This window comes from Eubalaena glacialis, chromosome 1 (genome assembly GCF_028564815.1).
Source record: "Eubalaena glacialis isolate mEubGla1 chromosome 1, mEubGla1.1.hap2.+ XY, whole genome shotgun sequence".
Lineage (NCBI taxonomy): Eukaryota > Metazoa > Chordata > Mammalia > Artiodactyla > Balaenidae > Eubalaena > Eubalaena glacialis.
This window is the reverse complement of record NC_083716.1, coordinates 35,757,743-35,775,838: the sequence shown is the minus strand read 5'-3', so window position 1 is coordinate 35,775,838 and position 18,096 is coordinate 35,757,743. Positions and strand designations below refer to the sequence as shown.

General features: G+C 35.5%; 1 protein-coding gene across 2 annotated transcripts in view; it reads left to right on the top strand.

Moving 5' to 3' along the window:
• Positions 1–16,606, top strand: part of HECTD2 (HECT domain E3 ubiquitin protein ligase 2) — a 74,467-nt gene extending 57,861 nt beyond the window's left edge. For both annotated transcript variants that reach the window (XM_061195187.1, XM_061195196.1), the window contains exons 15-21: positions 1,310–1,468; positions 4,711–4,785; positions 5,487–5,574; positions 5,662–5,768; positions 14,075–14,190; positions 14,759–14,902; positions 16,242–16,606. In XM_061195187.1, the coding sequence (XP_061051170.1) occupies positions 1,310–1,468; positions 4,711–4,785; positions 5,487–5,574; positions 5,662–5,768; positions 14,075–14,190; positions 14,759–14,902; positions 16,242–16,362 (810 nt within the window). In that variant the 3' untranslated portion in view covers positions 16,363–16,606. The remainder of the gene's footprint in view (positions 1–1,309; positions 1,469–4,710; positions 4,786–5,486; positions 5,575–5,661; positions 5,769–14,074; positions 14,191–14,758; positions 14,903–16,241) is intronic.
• Positions 16,607–18,096: the final 1,490 nt, after the last annotated feature.

Genomic DNA, 18,096 nt, shown 5'->3' with positions numbered 1-18,096 from the left:
GACATAATATAGTGCAGGGTTTTCAAAGTCTGCTCTGTTTGCACCACATGACACTTCAGTGGCTCCAGCAGAATTCCCACATCCCCACCCCTGCTTCAACCAGAGCAACTTGATTTAGTGCAAAATGCAGCATGATTCTTCTGCGTATGGAAGTGCCCTGAAGCAGATCCTATGAACCTACTTCCTCATCTGTTAAAAACCTTCCTTCAGGGTTATAATTTTTTTTGTAATTTTTAATGAAAAATGCTTAGAACTTGTCACTATAGTAGCTGATCATAAATGGTAACTACAGTAGTATCATGCTTATTACTGTTATTGCTATTATCACAATTACAGGCATATATTAGAACTTAATTTCAGTATCTTTACCCTAGAACACATTGCTCAGTCTCTGTTGATATGGTTACCTGTAAAATCACATATCTATTCCTTAAATTATTATTAGCCTTCATTCTGCCTTAGCAAATTAAAATATTGGCTGTCTTCTAATCTTTTAAATTGTTTTCAATAATTTATCCAGCCCATATATTTAGATTTCCTTTTAAGTCAATAAAATTTGACTTCCTTAAGAACTTGATATTATAATGTTTATTTGACAGTTGAAATATTATGAAATTTGATCTAAAACACCTTTTATAGCAAATGGACAAATTACATTCTGCTGTATAACTGATAAAATACAATTGGGCAAAGTTTATAAATATAACATCTGTAGCTTTTTAACTTTAACACTTTGAGTAAACTCCAAGTAATAAGTCTTTCAAGTATTACTGTGGCAGATTAATTGTCCTGTTAGCTTATCAGTAGTGCATGTGTATGTAGACGTCTGTGTGTGTGTATCCATAGGCCTACTCAATACAGCTCTCTCTACATAGCCTGTATTTAGTTTTAAAATAGCCAAAATGATCACCAAAATCAATGGTGTTGTTCTGCAGTGAGTTCTGAATGAATTGCTGCTGCTTATGAAATCCCCTACATCTTTGTTTAAATTTAGAAAGTTTTCTTATATGTTAAATACTTTATAGAAATGTATGAAATTGCTATCTATTGTGATCTTAGATAAACTTTTCTAGGGAAATCATTAAATACTCTCACCTGAACCTCTCCTTTTTACATGATTTTTGGTAATTATCAATATATTATGTAAAATAAAGAGAAAATAAATGAAAGGAAAGAGGAAGTATGTGGGATTAATTAGAAAGTCAGTGTTAGATCTGAAAGAAGTATGCAAGAAATAGACTGATGCATAATTCAAAACTCATTTGTTGTCATGGATTTTATGTTAATGCTTAACATTTAGTATGCATAGCTTATGGGACTAGCTGTTTATAACAGCATTACTTTGGATATTCGTTTCCCCCCCTGCTGCTACAAGAAATTATTGAGCCCTCCCATCGTTCCTAATGACCAAAGTATGCCAGTAGGCATCTGCAGTGTTACCACCGATGACCTGTGTCAAATTATGCCTGTAAGTATAAAGTCGTTTAGCATCTTATCCCTTAATTCTAGATCATCTCTCTTCTACTGTAGTCTCTCTCCTCCTAACGCTATTCTTATGTTTAAATATGGTTTCCCTCTACCTTTGTAACCCATCTCCTTTTTTGTCTAATTTTCTCCTTCCTTATAGAGACACATAACCCGCTTTGCAGCACTTGTAAGTTCCTCTAACATAGTAGAACAGGCTTTGAGTCAGGGACAGAGATTTGAATCCAGCCTCTGCCACGTATTAGCTCTGTGAATTTGGATAAGTTGTTTATGTTTCTGAGCTCTAATTTCCTGATGTGAACAATGGGATAGTAAAACTTCCATACTGGGAAGATTACCTGAGATAATAAAGTACTTAGTACTTGATTGCTCCTGTGGATTCTTATTAACGTGTCACTATGCAATATCGTTAACAACATCTGCAACACCATCCCTGAATGAAATTAATGAATTTCACAGGCCTGTCTCTGATAACATTCCTCAATTCAGAAATTAGATTTCCAATCATCAAATTTAATCCAGTGTTAAAATTTAGTAGAAGAATGGATAGTATACACATCATCCTGAAAATCCCCTACAGTAATAATGCTTTTTACAGCTGGGTTTTGATAGCCATTGGTCAGCAGAGAATTCCCCATAATATTCTTAGTAAGTACCTGGATGTGGATTAAGGGCCTGTTTAAATATCTCTGTGTTTGAATGGTCAAATGAGTTTGGTGTAGGGTTGGAACCTTCCTATCAAAGTTGAGAAACCTCTCCAGAACATGTGACTAATTAGAAAACCATTCTTCATGTGATGTCAGACACATTTTTGGAAGTTGGTTTGGATTCTTTCAGATTAAGAGCCTAAATCTGTATTTTTATAAGACTCAGTAGTTGGAAAAAATTACAAAAGGTATAGAGCAGACTCTACTTAAGAAACTGAAAGATTTGCCCTTTATAGTCTTGTATTTTGGCCACACACTACCTATGAGCCCTGGACGATTCAATTAATTTCCTTATTTGTGTAACAATGGGAGTTACTGTTATATCTATACACTGATATATATACTAGTTAGTATATAATATATATATACTAATGGCTGAGCTACCGTCTCATTTAGATTTCTGTGATTTTTTAGTCCCATATATGCAGTTTTTGTCAGATCTTTTACCAATAAATTTCCTAATTTTATTATTGGTTTTTACCAATAAATTGTCTAATTTTATAATTAAAGCTATTTGAATTTGACTCATTTAGATCCAGGTTTTTTTAGTTAATAATAATGGATATTTTATGAATGACTATACCAATACGTTGTTTTATATTATGGAGCTGAAGATGATGCTGAGTTAATTTCATATTCTTATATTTCCTCTTTAATAGTGAATCAAGATTGTGCATATACTATGAGATCAACTGTAGAAAAAACTGAGTCTCTATGCATGCATGAATAAAGATTGAAAGGAAGCAAGAAAACTGCCGTGTTAGGATAGTGGAATGTGGGGAATTTTTTTTTTAATTTAAAAATGCATTATTGATTTATTAATGGCATCTATTAAAAATTAACACCTAATTCCCATTTCATATATGGTAAAATATGTCTATAAAAAAGTTTTAAGTGCTTTTTTATTCAGTACTTTGTTTACCATTTGTATTTGTACACTATGTGTTTTAAGAAGAGTAAACATGAAAGCAAAGAGAAACCTATAGTGATACATTTCTTAATTTAAACACAGTATCTGTGAATAAGGACAAAAAATACAGAAAGTAAGCAAAATAGTCAATGATGGAGCCTTCAATAAATATAGTGTTAATAGGCCAGTGCTTTTCGATGACCACGTTAATGAAAACTCCATTGGTTCTATAGAGACGGATCCATGACTCAAAGCATCAGAACTGTCCAGCAGCAGCAACAGATCTTCCCCACACAGCCTTGTGAAAATTACCCTTGAGGGTTTTAGTTGAGAATGGAGGAGAGGCTAAGTGTAACCTTGAATCAGGAACTGCAATAGCTCTTTTCTTTTTGCTTAACTCACTCTCAAATATGCTCTATTAAATAATACTAGGGTAGTCAAACAGTGTGTAAAACCAGTAGTCTGTATCTTCACACACTCTTAATTTTACATTTACAAAATTATAAAGATGTTAAACTATATGGGTAATTAATATTTTAGAGATAACATATTACAGTTAAGAGTCTAAGTACAGATAAACAACAACAACAACAAATCAACAGAAATTGGGTTTTGAAAATACAAAGGCTGGGAATAAAAGGTGCTACAGTCCTGAATAAAGCAGATCTGAGTATATAACTTTACTACCTAATTGACTTTGTATTTTATCATTAAAAATTTAATCTTTGAAAGATGGTAAATACTTTCCATTAGATTCATCTACTAGTCCCTTGAATTGTTTAAAAAACTGCAAATCTCCCAATTATAATTTTCAGCATCCATAATTTTATTAATAATTGAAACAAATGATGAAAATCATATCAGAACCTATGCCAGCCTAGATTTGTTTAAAAATTTCTTATTTTAATGGAATGGAAATTTTAATATGTAAAGTGGGTAAGATCATTCTAACCATGCTGTTCCTTATCTTTTCTACTAATATTTAAAATAAATTAAAAACTTTTTTTTCATAAAACCTGAAATTTAAAAAAATACTAGCTTAGTTTTTCTATTTTTCAATCTCTGTTCAGGGAAATCATGAGTTACAATGTAGGGAAATATTTCCTCCAGTGTTCTCAAGTTGTTCTTGGGAGAGGAAGGCACCGTAACTGAAATGTAAAAACCACTTAACATGTATGAACTGTGTATTTTTATGTTTAAAAGATGAATCCTAAAACATTAACAGAGTTTTTTAAGAATATAAACTGAAAGTGAGAAATACTGCAAATTCATAAACAGTGATGTTACAGATAGCAGTGAATTATGATGGAAACTGTGCTCTTAGCTCACTGAATAAGGATAGACCCCAGAATTATGCCTCTGTGGGTATAACTGGGTATTTTCCTTTATGTGACCTTTTCCAATAAATTTTTCCAAGCCTTTTACATGGTAGAAATCATTAACCACCATTTTGTGCCCTGGAAAAAAATATATCAAATATTATCATTATTTCAAAGTCTGAGTTTATCTACTCTATCTCACATGTAACTGAACTGTAGTAGATCTGCTTAACTATTTTGGGTAGTACTATTTGATTTAAAAACACAGATAACAGATTTCTCATTATAGGAGTTGGCCCATGGATTAAGTGAACTCCTGTCATATGAAGGCAATGTTGAAGAAGATTTCTATTCAACATTTCAGGTATCCTTAAGGGCAAATAGCTTTCTGTTAAGCAAGTATTTCATATGTGAAAAATACCCTTTGTTACCATACACCCATCATTAGAAAAGATGAACAAGGACTGATCAGTACATACCACCCCCTATCTTAAAGGATCTTAATCTGATAAAGTAGAGATAGAGAAACAGACACATATAGGTGAGCAGTCAAGGAAAGTGCTTAAAGAACGTCAGCAAGGGTGAGCATACTCTGCTACGCACCTGGCCCATGCCCTTGACTCAGTTACTTTAACAGAGCTTTTCAGCTTCTAAAAACAAGCCTCTTCTGTCGCTTCAATGCAAGAAGTTAGAAGCAGAAGCTAATCGATCAGACCAAAACTCTCTCATTTCCACTCCCCTGACAATAATCAGGAGGTGGAAATTATAGTAATCCACATGACTCCAAAGACCTGAGTGCTTCCCTAAATGGCCGCGCAAATTTTGTTAACATCAGTAAAGTATTTAACTGTATTCAAGAGGGTTAAGACCCTACTTTTTTACCCTGAAATGCTTTCACGAGTCTATTCTTAATACAAATATCACAAAAGCCTAGCCATTCTGTAGTTTGTATATTTAGAAGAGGGGGGGAAACGTTTTCTTTTTAAATTTTACAAACCTGTTCACTGAAGTCTGTTAACATATCAGCCATACCAATAAATATGCTGTGTTGGAGTCTCCCATCAGGTGTTTCAAGAAGAATTCGGGATAATTAAGTCCTATAATTTAAAGCCAGGTGGTGATAAAATTCCAGTTACCAATCAAAATAGGAAAGGTAAGTTAAAACACGATTTCTTAATTAAAGCGCATTAGTGTTTGCCATTTACTTTTACTATTTAACAGATATAAAATTGTTTTCCAGAATATGTACAGCTTTATATTGACTTTCTTCTCAACAAATCCATCTATAAGCAGTTTGCTGCATTTTATTATGGATTTCATAGTGTGTGTGCTTCAAATGCCCTAATGGTGAGTTTAAAACTTCATGCTTTCAGTTAGGTTTTGTAATACTATGATACTGACAAATAATTCCTTAAATATTTTAGTAGATAGGCTTTTAAAATTTAAAAAAAAAAGTTTTCTAGTTTTTTTTTTCTTGAGGAAAATAATAAAGGTTTTTTTAAACATCTTTATTGGAGTATAATTGCTTTACAAAGGTGTGTTAGTTTTTGCTTTATAACAAAGGGAATCAGCTACACATATACATATATCCCCATATCTCCTCCCTCTTGCATCTCCCTCCCACCCTCCCTATCCCACCCCTCTAGGTGGTCACAAAGCACCGAGCAGATCTCCCTGTGCTATGCGACTGCTTCCCACTAGCTAGCTATTTTTACATTTGGTAGTGTATATATGTACACGCCACTCTCTCACTTTGTCCCAGTTTACCCCTCCCCCTCCCCACGTCCTCAAGTCCATTCTCTACGTCTGCGTCTTTATTCCTGCCCTGCCTCTAGGTTCTTCAGAACCTTTTTTTTTTCTTTTTTTAGAATCCATATATATGTGTTAGCATACGGTATTTGTTTTTCTCTTTCTGACTTACTTCACTCTGTATGACAGTCTGTAGGTCCATCCACCTCACTACAAATAACTCAATTTCGTTTCTTTTTATGGCTGAGTAATATTCCATTGTATATATGTGCCACATCTTCTTTATCCATTCATCTGTCCATGGACACTTAGGTTGCTTCCATGTCCTGACTATTGTAAATAGAGCTGCAATGAACATTGTGGTAAATGACTCTTTTTGAATTATGGTTTTCTCAGGGTATATGCCCAGTAGTGGGATTGCTGGGTCATATGGTAGTTCTGTTTTTAGTTTTTTAAGGAACCTCCATACTGTTCTCCATAGTGGCTGTATCAATTTACATTCCCACCAACAGTGCAAGAGGGTTCCATTTTCTCCACACCCTCTCCAGCATTTATTGTTTGTAGATTTTTTGATGATGGCCATTCTGACTGGTGTGAGGTGATACTTCACTGTAGTTTTGATTTGCATTTCTCTAATGATTAGTGATGTTGAGCATCCTTTCATGTGTTTGTTGGCAATCTGTATATCTTCTTGGGAGAAATGTCTATTTAGGTCTCCTGCCCATTTTTGGACTGGGTTGTTTGTTTTTTTGATATTGAGCTGCATGAGCTGCTTGTATATTTTGGAGATTAATCCTTTGTCAGTTGCTTCATTTGCAAATATTTTCTCCCATTCTGAGGGTTGTCTTTTCATCTTGTTTATGGTTTCCTTTGCTGTGCAAAAGCTGTTAAGTTTCATTAGGTCCCATTTGTTTATTTTTGTTTTTATTTCGATTTCTGTAGGAGGTGGCTCAAAAAGGATCTTGCTGTGATTTATGTCATAGAGTGTTCTGTCTGTGTTTTCCTCTAAGAGTTTTATAGTGTCTGGCCTTACATTTAGGTCTTTAATCCATTTTGAGTTTATTTTTGTGTATGGTGTTAGGGAGTGTTCTAATTTCATCCTTTTACATGTAGCTGTCCAGTTTTCCCAGCACAACTTATTGAAGAGGCTGTCTTTTCTCCATGGTATATTCTTGCCTCCTTTATCAAAGATAAGGTGACCATATGTGCGTGGGTGTATCTCTGGTCTTTCTATCCTGTTCCATTGATCTATATTTCTGTTTTTGTCCCAGTACCATACTGTCTTGATTACTGTAGCTTTGTAGTATAGTCTGAAGTCAGGGAGCCTGATTCCTCCAGCTCTGTTTTACTTTCTCAAGATTACTTTGGCTATTCGGGGTCTTTTGTGTTTCCATACAAACTGTGAAATTTTTTGTTCTAGTTCTGTGAAAAAAATGCCATTGGTAGTTTGATAGGGATTCCACTGAATCTGTAGATTGCTTTGGGTAGTATAGTCATTTTCACAATGTTGATTCTTCCAATCCAAGAACAAGGTATATCTCTCCATCTGTTTGTATCATCTTTAATTTCTTTCATCAGTGTCTTATAGTTTTCTGCATACAGGTCTTTTGTCTCCTTAGGTAGGTTTATTCCTAGGTATTTTATTCTTTTTGTTGCAGTGGTAAATGGGAGTGTTTCCTTAATTTCTCTTTCAGATTTTTCATCATTAGTGTATAGGAATGCAAGAGACTTCTGTGCATTAATTTTGTATCCTGCTACTTTACCAAATTCATTGATTAGCTCTAGTAGTTTTCTGGTAACATCTTTAGGATTCTCTATGTATAGTATCATGTCATCTGCAAACAGTGACAGTTTTACATCTTCTTTTCCAATTTGGATTCCTTTTATTTCTTTTTCTTCCCTGATTGCTGTGGCTAAAACTTCCAAAACTATGTTGAATAATAGTGGTGAGAGTGGGCAACCTTGTCTTGTTCCTGATCTTAGTGGAAATGGTTTCAGTTTTTCACCATTGAGAATGATGTTGGCTGTGGGTTTGTCATATATGGCCTTTAGTATGTTGAGGTAAGTTCCCTCTATGCCTACTTTCTGGAGGGTTTTTATCATAAAGAGGTGTCGATTTAAATATGACAAAGGATCTGGATACACATTTTTCCAAGTAAAATACACAAATGTTCAAGGGCATATGAAAAGATTCTGGATATCATTAGTCATCAAGGAGATGCAAATCAAAACCACAGTGAGATTCCACTTGACAACAATTAGGATGGCTAAAATCAAAAAGTGAGGCAATAAGTTTTATCGAGGATACACGGGGAAATTTGAACTCTCATATGGGGTGGAATGAAGATAAAATGGCAAAGCTGCTCTGGATAAAGGTCTGGGAGATCCTCAAATATTAAACCTAGAATTATCATATGACCCATCAATCCCACCTAGGTACATGCTCAAGAAAATGAAAACACATGTTTGATCAAAACTTATATATGAATTTTATAGTAATGTGATTCATAGTAAGCAAAAGGGAGAAACATCCAAATGTCCATTAACAGGTGAATAGATAAACAACATGTTTTATCCAATCAGTAGAATATTATTCTGACATAAAACAAAGGAAATATTCACACATAGTTGTCTCTTGAAGAAATTATGCTGAGTGAATGAAGTCCTTCAAAAGGCCATGTATAATTCTTTTAATATGAAAGAGCAGAATATGGAAATAGAAAGTAGAGTAGTGGTTTTCTAGGCTGGGGGACTGGAGGAGGAGGATAAGAAGATAAGCAGTGATAGCTAAAGGGCAGAGGAGTTTCTTTTTGAAGTAACAAAAATCGTCACAAATTGTGGTGATAATTGTGTGTATCTGCAAATATACTGAAACCATGAAAATGTCCACTTAATGGATACCTTCTAAAGTATGTGCATTATATCTCCATAAAGCTGTTCAAATAAGTCAATGCATGAAGTATTTTGCAATGCAAAAAAAAAAAAAGAGGTGTTGAATTTTGTTGAAAGCTTTTTCCGCATCTATTGAGATGATCATGTGGTTTTTGTCCTTCAATTTGTTAATACGGTTTATCACATTGATTGATTTGCATATATTGAAGAATCCTTGTATTCCTGGAATAAACCCCACTTGATCATGGTGTATGATCCTATCAATGTGCTGTTGGATTCTGTTTGCTAGTATTTTGTTGAGGATTTTTGCATCTATGTTCATCAGTGATACTGGCCTGTAGTTTTCTTTTTTTGTGACACCTTTGTCTGGTTTTGGTATCAGGGTGATGGTGGCCTTGTAGTATGAGTTTTGGAGTGTTCCTCCCTCTGCTATATTTTGGAAGAGTTTGAGAGGGATAGGTGTTAGCTCTTCTCTAAATGTTTGATAGAATTCACCTGTGAAGCCATCTGGTCCTGGGCTTTTGTTTGTTGGAAGATTTTTAATCACAGTTTCAATTTCAGTGCTTGTGATTGGTCTGTTTATATTTTCTATTTCTTCCTGGTTCAGTCTCAGAAGGTTGTGCTTTTCTAAGAATTTGTCCATTTCTTCCAGGTTGTCCATTTTATTGGCATATAGTTGCTTGTAGTCATCTCTCATGATCCTTTTATTTCTGCAGTGTCAGTGGTTACTTCTCCTTTTTCATTTCTAATTCTATTGATTTGAGTCTTCTCCCTTTTTTTCTTGATGAGTCTGGCTAATGGTTTATCAATTTTGTTTATCTTCTCAAAGAATCAGCTTTTAGTTTTATTGATCTTTGCTATCATTTCCTTCATTTCTTTTTCATTTATTTCTGATCTGACCTTTATGATTTCTTTCCTTCTGCTAACTTTGGGGTTTTTTTTGTTCTTCTTTCTCTAATTGCTTTAGGTGTAAGGTTAGGTTGTTTATTTGAGATGTTTCTTGTTTCTTGACGTAGGATTGTATTGCTATAAACTTCCCTCTTAGAACTGCTTTTTGCTGCATCCCATATGTTTTGGGTCATCGTGTTTTCATTGTCATTTGTTTCTAGGTATTTTTTGATTTCCTCTTTGATTTCTTCAGTGATCTCTTGGTTATTTAGTAGTGTATTGTTTAGCCTCCAGGTGTTTGTATTTTTTACAGTTTTTTTCCTGTAATTGACACAGGTAGCATTGTGGTCGGAAAAGATACTTGATACGATTTCAATTTTCTTAAATTTACCAAAGCTTGATTTGTGACCCAAGATATGATCTATCCTGGAGAATGTTCCATGAGCACTTGAGAAGAAAGTGTATTCTGTTGTTTTTGGATGGAATGTCCTATAAATATCAGTTAAGTCCATCTTATTTAATGTATCATTTAAAGCTTGTGTTTCCTTATTTATTTTCATTTTGGATGATCTGTCCATTGTGAAAGTGGGGTGTTAAAGTTCCCTGCTATTATTGTGTTACTGTCGATTTCCCCTTTTATGGCTGTTAACATTTGCCTTATGTATTGAGGTGCTCCTATGTTGGGTGCATAAATATTTACAAGTGTTATATCTTCTTCTTGGATTCATCCCTTGATCATTATGTAGTGTCCTTCTTTGTCTCTTGTAATAGTCTTTATTTTAATGTCTATTTTGTCTGATATGAGAATTGCTACTCCAGCTTTCATTTGATTTCCATTTGCATGGAATATCTTTTTCCATCCCCTCACTTTCAGTCTGTCTGTATCCCTAGGTGTGAAGTAGGTCTCTTGTAGACAGCATATATACGGGTCTTGTTTCTGTATCCATTCAGCAAGTCTATGTCTTTTGGTTGGAGCATTTAATCCATTTACATTTAAGGTAATTATCGATATGTATGTTCCTATGACCACTTTCTTAATTGTTTTGGGTTTGTTATTGTAGGTCTTTTCCTTCTCTTGTGTTTCCTGCCTAGAGAAGTTCCTTTAGCATTTGTTGTAAAGCTGGTTTGGTGGTGCTAAGAATTCTCTTAGCTTTTGCTTGTCTGTAAAGGTTTTAATTTCTTTGTCGAATCTGAATGAGATCCTTGCTGGGTAGAGTAATCTTGTTTGTAGGTTTTTCTCCTTCATCACTTTAAATATGTCCTGCCACTCCCTTCTGGCTTGCAGAGTTTCTGCTGAAAGATCAGCTGTTAACCTTATGGGGATTCCCTTATGTGTTATTTGTTGTTTTTCCCTTTCTGCTTTTAATATTTTTTCTTTGTATTTAATTTTTGTTAGTTTGATTAATATGTGTCTTGGCATGTTTCTCCTTGGATTTATCCTGTATGGGACTTTTTACGCTTCCTGGATTTGATTGACTATTTCCTTTCCCATGTTAGGGAAGTTTTCAGGTATAATCTCTTCAAATAGTTTCTCAGACCCTTTCTTTTTCTCTTCTTCTTCTGGGGCCCCTGTAATTCAAATGTTGGTGTGTTTAATGTTGTCCCAGAGGTCTCTGAGACTGTCCTCAATTCTTTTCATTCTTTTTTCTTTATTCTGCTCTGCAGTAGTTATTTCCACTATTTTATGTTCCAGGTCACTTATCCATTCTTCTGCCTCAGTTATTCTCCTGTTGCTTCCTTCTAGAGAATTTGTAATTTCATTTATTGTGTTGTTCATCATTGTTTGTTTGCTCTTTAGTTCTTCTAGGTCCTTGTTAAACATTTCTTGTATTTTCTCCATTCTGTTTCCAAGATTTTGGATCATCTTTACTGTCATTACTCTGAATTCTTTTTCAGGTAGACTGCCTATTTCCTCTTCATTTAAACCCTCTTCTGGTGTGTTTTTACCTTTCTCCTTCATCTGCTGTGTATTTCTCTGTCTTCTCATTTTGCTTAACTTCCTGTGTTTGGCATCTCCTTTTCACAGGCTGCACATTCGTAGTTCCCATTGTTTTTGGTGTCTGCCCCCAGTGGCTGAGGTTGGTTCAGTGGGTTGTGTAGGCTTCCTGGTGGAGGGAACTGGTGCCTGTGTTCTGGTGGATGAGGCTGGATCTTGTCTTTCTGGTGGGCAGGGCCGCGTCCGGTGGTGTGTTTTGGGGTGTCTGTGACTTTATTATGATTTTAGGCAGCCTCTCTGCTAATGGGTGGGGTTGTGTTCCTGTCTTGCTAGTTGTTTGGCATAGGGTGTCCAGCACTGTAGCTTGCTGGTCGTTGAGTGGAGCTGGGTCTTAGCGTTGAGATGGAGATCTCTGGGAGAGCTTTCGCCATTTGATATTACGTGGAGCTGGGAGGTCTCTGGTGGACCAGTGTCCTGAACTCTGCTCTCCCACCTCAGAGACTCAGGCCTGATAACCCGGCCGGAGCACCAAGACCCTGTCAGCCGCATGGTTAAAAAGAGTTCCACAGATATGGCTTGAAGGCTATAGACAAATCATTGATCATCAACTTGTATTGTCCTCTTCCCTCACAGCCTGGATACAAACCTCCAAGCTCATGTAGATTGATGGCAGAATTCAGTCCCTTGTGGTTGTGGACTAAAGTTCCCATTTCCTTGAAGACCTGGATGGGGTGACTCCCAGCTCTCTCCGATTCTCTCACATGCTCCCCTCCATTTCAAAGCCAGCAGCAACATGTACTTGGAAACTCTGGCTTCCTCTTCGGCTACCAGCCTGTGAAGACTCTTTTCTTCTTTTCTTTTCCTTTGTGCTTAGTCTTGTTTCACTTGCTCACAGGGTGCCGCGTGGGGAAGACTCGCACCAGGCACTTCACAGCAGGGTCCCTAGTCAGTTTTCTAGTTTTTAAAGGCAGAGCTAGAAATAAAAATAGTTCTCTCATTTCAGCCTTAATTTTCTAAAGGGAAAAAAGACCAGTCAACTCCATTCCCTCCCCACCCCACTCCACCTTACACTATGTCTTATACTATGTCTTTTAAGGCTTTAAAAAATTTCCCCAAGCAGAGTGGATGAAGAGATCCCAAGGGCTGCAGGTCTTTAATACTGTGGGGCAAAGCACAGAAAATAGTCAACAATAAGCTCCAGGGCAAAAGCCACAACTTCTTACTGTTTAAGGAACAGGTTTATAACTGCTTCCTGCCTCTTCAGGGGTCCCCCCAGCAACTCTTGAGTTGCCTTTTACCTGCAGGATGTAGTTTGTCAACAGAGTCATGGTGGACTCCAGTTGGTTTGACTTTTTCTTAGCCGTGTGAGTATGGGTCAGTTGCTGTTGAGAACACTATGTCGGAAATGTCATAAGATAAAAGCGTAGTTTTCTCTTCACCACTGCTCCCCTGGGCACACTCCATCAAGCCATTTGTACCTCCATGCAGTTTTATAAGGGGGGGTGGGAGCAAGGTCTTCAATGTGAATTATTTTGCATAGGAGAGAGCTTGTTTTAGAGTGATCTTTGTCACATGTTTATTGAAAGTACCTTTGAAAATGGAGCACCTGTTGATTTCTAATTGAGTTTTGTCTGTGACACACTGTAGTTATGGGGGTGGAGGGAGGGAGAATAAATAAATAGCATAGCAGGTCTCTGTTTTTAAATTGTTATCTCTTTAGGTGGGAGACAACCTATGTAAGTGTAAAAAACAAGTGAACAACACAAGACAGACTAACCTACTACTCAAACTCTGCAGTGTACACAGGAGGCTTTATGGATGTTGGAACCAGGCATGTCAATAGATGCTGGAGTATTGATAGCTGAAAGAGTTTCAGGCTGGGTTTCAGGGAAGAGTTGTAGTTTGGATTTATGCTTAGTCATCTGCTTGTTTTTCTGGCAAACTGCTAATTGCTATTATTTGCAAAAGGGGGAACCTAACAGTTTGACAAGATTTATAAACTTTCAGAAGCAAAAATACCTTACCTTAGTAGGAAAAATATAAATGGAGATTTTTCTTTAACAAAAGTGGTTTGATTTACTATAAGAACGTCATGATTTTTGTTATTTGATTCAGTGAAAATAGTTCCAATTTCACTTTTTTTAATCATCACTTTTTCTTATCATTTTTGATAAATACTTATTGGCAGCTGCTTCGTCCAGAAGAGGTTGAAATTCTGGTCTGTGGAAGTCCTGAACTGGATATGCACGCCCTGCAGAGAAGCACTCAGTATGATGGCTATGCGAAAACCGACTTGACTATACGGTGAGCTTTTTTTACTTCTGAGAGTGAGGGTGCTGAAGAGGGAATGAAAGAGAATGTGGTTCGTTTATTTGCATAACTTACGATCTTTGAATCAAGTTAAGTCAGCTGAAATACTGTACAGCCCACACTGCTTTATTTTATCTCTTGAAAATAATGTGAGAATATTAAATATGAAATCACTTAGCAGTCCCCTTAGGAGAAAGTAATATAAGTAAGTTTCTACAAAAGTATAGAGATTTGACTTTTTTTTAAAAAATTACTTTGGTTCTAGAATTGCGGGGATGCCACGCTTTATAAATAGCCTTTTAATAGCACTGTGTTGAAAAATAAGGAAAATTATATAGGAGAAAAATGGCTTTTGTACTCTCTACTGTTGGACTATTTTTATAATGATGTTAGTCAAAAATATAATTTATATTAGAAGCCTGTCATTCCTCAATTTCACATTAAGGGTATTATGTACCTTTAAGGGAAGTTGTTTCCCTAGAGCTTACTTTATATTACTTTATTCTGATCTGCAGGATTTTTGTCAAGACATTTTATATAAATATCCTTTGGTGTTCTCTAGATACTTTTGGGATGTTGTGCTTGGATTTCCTCTTGATCTTCAAAAGAAGTTGCTACATTTTACCACAGGAAGTGACAGAGTACCTGTAGGAGGAATGGCTGATTTGAACTTTAAAATCTCAAAGAATGAAACTTCTACTAACTGGTAAATTTCCAAATTGTAATTTTTTTTAATCTGTAGGTTTTGCTAATAATAATATGTTTGGAATTAGAGGATTCTTTGATTCTGAAGTTGTTTTCATAGAAAAATCTTGGGAGTAAGCATGGCTTTGAAATAAGAGAGACTATGGCTTAAGGTTCTGTATGAATTTTGAGAACTACCAATACAAACTGATAATAATTCCTGTGCATCAGCTTTTTACTTTGCTAAGTCAACTGCTTTGTAGTTGCTTCCAGAATCTAGCTTGCTTTTCATAGTAGATAGTCTAACCTTCATTTTTACTTAAAGGTGTTTTTTATTTAAAATACTAAGGTGAGTTTTTTGGCTATTATAATTAATTCTTGTACTGGAATACCTCTAGTGCTAGTCTTTTTTTCTTTATCTAGTGCTCTTTGCATATGAAAGTGATGCCGATGATGACTTTAAATTATTTTCTATAGTGTTGATGGGTTAATGCTAATCTATTTACTTCGTTTCCCAATCTCCTTGTAATTTCTAAAGCTAATTTGAGTAGACACTACTTTGATTATAATCATTTTTTTCTCCTGCCCCATATATTCCCTGAGCTTTGTCAGTTCTTCCTTTCATAAATTAGAACTGAAATCTGTCCTTTCCTTTCTCACTGCCACCACCCACAGCTGTTCTGATGCTGTGGAGTTCCTAAAGACTGAGGGAAAGGGTCTAAGAAATCTGTAGGAATTTTGAATAAAGATAACAGTGTCATCGGGTAGAGGGTTGGGAGAGCTGAACAAAAAGATTCAGAGGATGAATGTTGCTTGTACCTTGAGGGCAGCAACATGAGAAGCATGGGTATCAAGTGTCCCAGAAATGTTCTTTTTATTATTTTTTGACAGTCAAGACTAAAAAAGTAGTAACAGTTATATTATCTACTATTCTGCTGGGTGTTTTATGTAGATAGCTCTTTTCATCTTCCCACCCATTCAAATAGTTTGCCTTATGATGGTGATGAGGCAACTGAGATTTGGAGACATGAAGCCGCTTGAACAAGGTCTCACAGCCAGAAAGTGCAGGAGATGGTATTCAAATTCAGATTTGTCTGACTCCAAAAATAATGCCTCTAGAATATAAGTTTTGTGAGAGCAGGGACATTGTCTTGTTGGTAAACCCAGCCCCAGTGTCTAGAATGGTGCCTAATACATAGCAGGTACTCCAAAAGTATTTGTTCAGTAAAGGAGTGGATGAGTCATCTCATTGTAGTAGAATAGATTTGAATGTGTGTATCCAGGTACTTTGAAAGTTGCTTACCAGTCATTCTGTGTTTGTTTTAGGACTTGGTATCTTTAAAAAAAATTTTTTTCTCTAGGTTGCCTGTGGCCCACACCTGCTTCAATCAACTTTGCCTTCCCCCCTACAAGAGCAAAAAGGACCTGAAACAGAAATTGATTATTGGAATTTCAAATTCAGAAGGTTTTGGACTTGAGTAACCTAGAAGACTTGAAATATATTTTATATGTAGCATTCACTTCCCTCTTATTGTGCCTTTAACCTTTTCATGTTTCTGTCTCAAAACACCTTGACAAAGCTCACCAACTTTAAAATACTGATTTTTTTAAAAATCAAATATGAAGTATGTTCAGGAGAGGCATGGTTTTCTAAAAACACAACACTGCTTGAGTGAGAAAAAGACCAGATGGCAGAGACAGGTGTGGGTCCAGTCCCTCTTTTTTATAGCACTTTATCATTCTCCATAAGTAGTTTGTCACAGGTGTTCCACTGGGAAAGCATCGTGCAGTAAAGAATGCACAGATGACAGAGTGGAGACCAGTGGCAGCTTGTGTGCTGCTAGCACACAGTAGCAACACAGATAGCTACATTATCATTAATGTAAGGCATGTAGCCATATTTTCATATAGCGGTTAAACAACAGTATAATTGCAAATGCAATTTACAGGGTTTTTTGATATACTGGCTTTGGTCCTCTAAGATTCTTTTCAACTGTTGCTGAAAAGCATGTAAATAACTACATAATAGCCTGAGAATAATGGGATTTTGATAGTGCCATTTATTGCTAAAGATTTATTTTTACAAAGTAAATTCAGGGTTTTAGATGTGTATACAGCTTTTACAAATCAATAAAGATGATTGTACAAGAGTGTAACTATTTTCAGACTAATTGGATTCAAGGTTATATTCTTTTACATATTGTTAGTCTGCATGCATATGCGCAGTAAGCTAGTTACTTTGAGTACTCTGTAATATTTGTATAATCATTTCTTCTTAAGGGTCAGAATATTATATAGAAAGGAAATAGAACTGACTAATCACTGATAAATTAAGTCAATTACAAGCACAAAAAGAAGAGAACTGTTTTTATATATACTTTGATTGATGTACAAGACTTATTTCTAATATTTTTTGATCACCTACTGAAACACTAATTTTTGGGAAAAAGTAGGGTAAGATATTTGACAAAAGTGAATACAATAATAACATTTGTGTCAAAATGACGTAGCTTGGTGTAAAAATAAAGTTCAACATTTTGGCCGAAATGTTTGTGTTCCACTGGATTCTGAATATAGCAAATTCAAAAGTACCCTTTTTGGAGTTTCTTAATAAAGTAGCATGTAAAAAGAAACTGCATTTTTTAAGTCAGACAGTAAATGGTTTTCTTTTTAATTTACAGCAAATGAAGCAGTTTTATTAGCACATTATAGATATTTCCAAATCAAGAATTCTCTATTATACTTTGATAGCTTTCCTTCAGAAAACTCTGAATATATATTTGCAATAATAATGAAGCCAGCACTTAGTACCAGCACATGGTTCACATGCAAATAATACTTCCCCAAAATTTTTTTTGAGTTACACTACTATCTTATTACTCTGCTTCCTACACCCCACCAGCAGAATTCTTTTAGGGTGGAGGAACTAATCAGCTTGTTCTGCATTTCTGAAGTCAACTTGTGAATCTTAGAGGAAAAGGAGTTAGTTAGTTTACTATTCTCTTGAGACAGAAGTGACTCCACTTTTCCACTTGGACATACTATTTAAAGGATTTTTCTTCGTACAATTTTTGGAACACCTAAGAGATTTAAAGCCATGTTGGTTTTGTTTTGTTTGCTCTGTTTTTAATCCATATGCAAATAAAACTGCTTCTCTCTTACACTGCTTGAACTAGAAAGTAAGATGTTTAACATAGGTTACTACTAACTAATAAG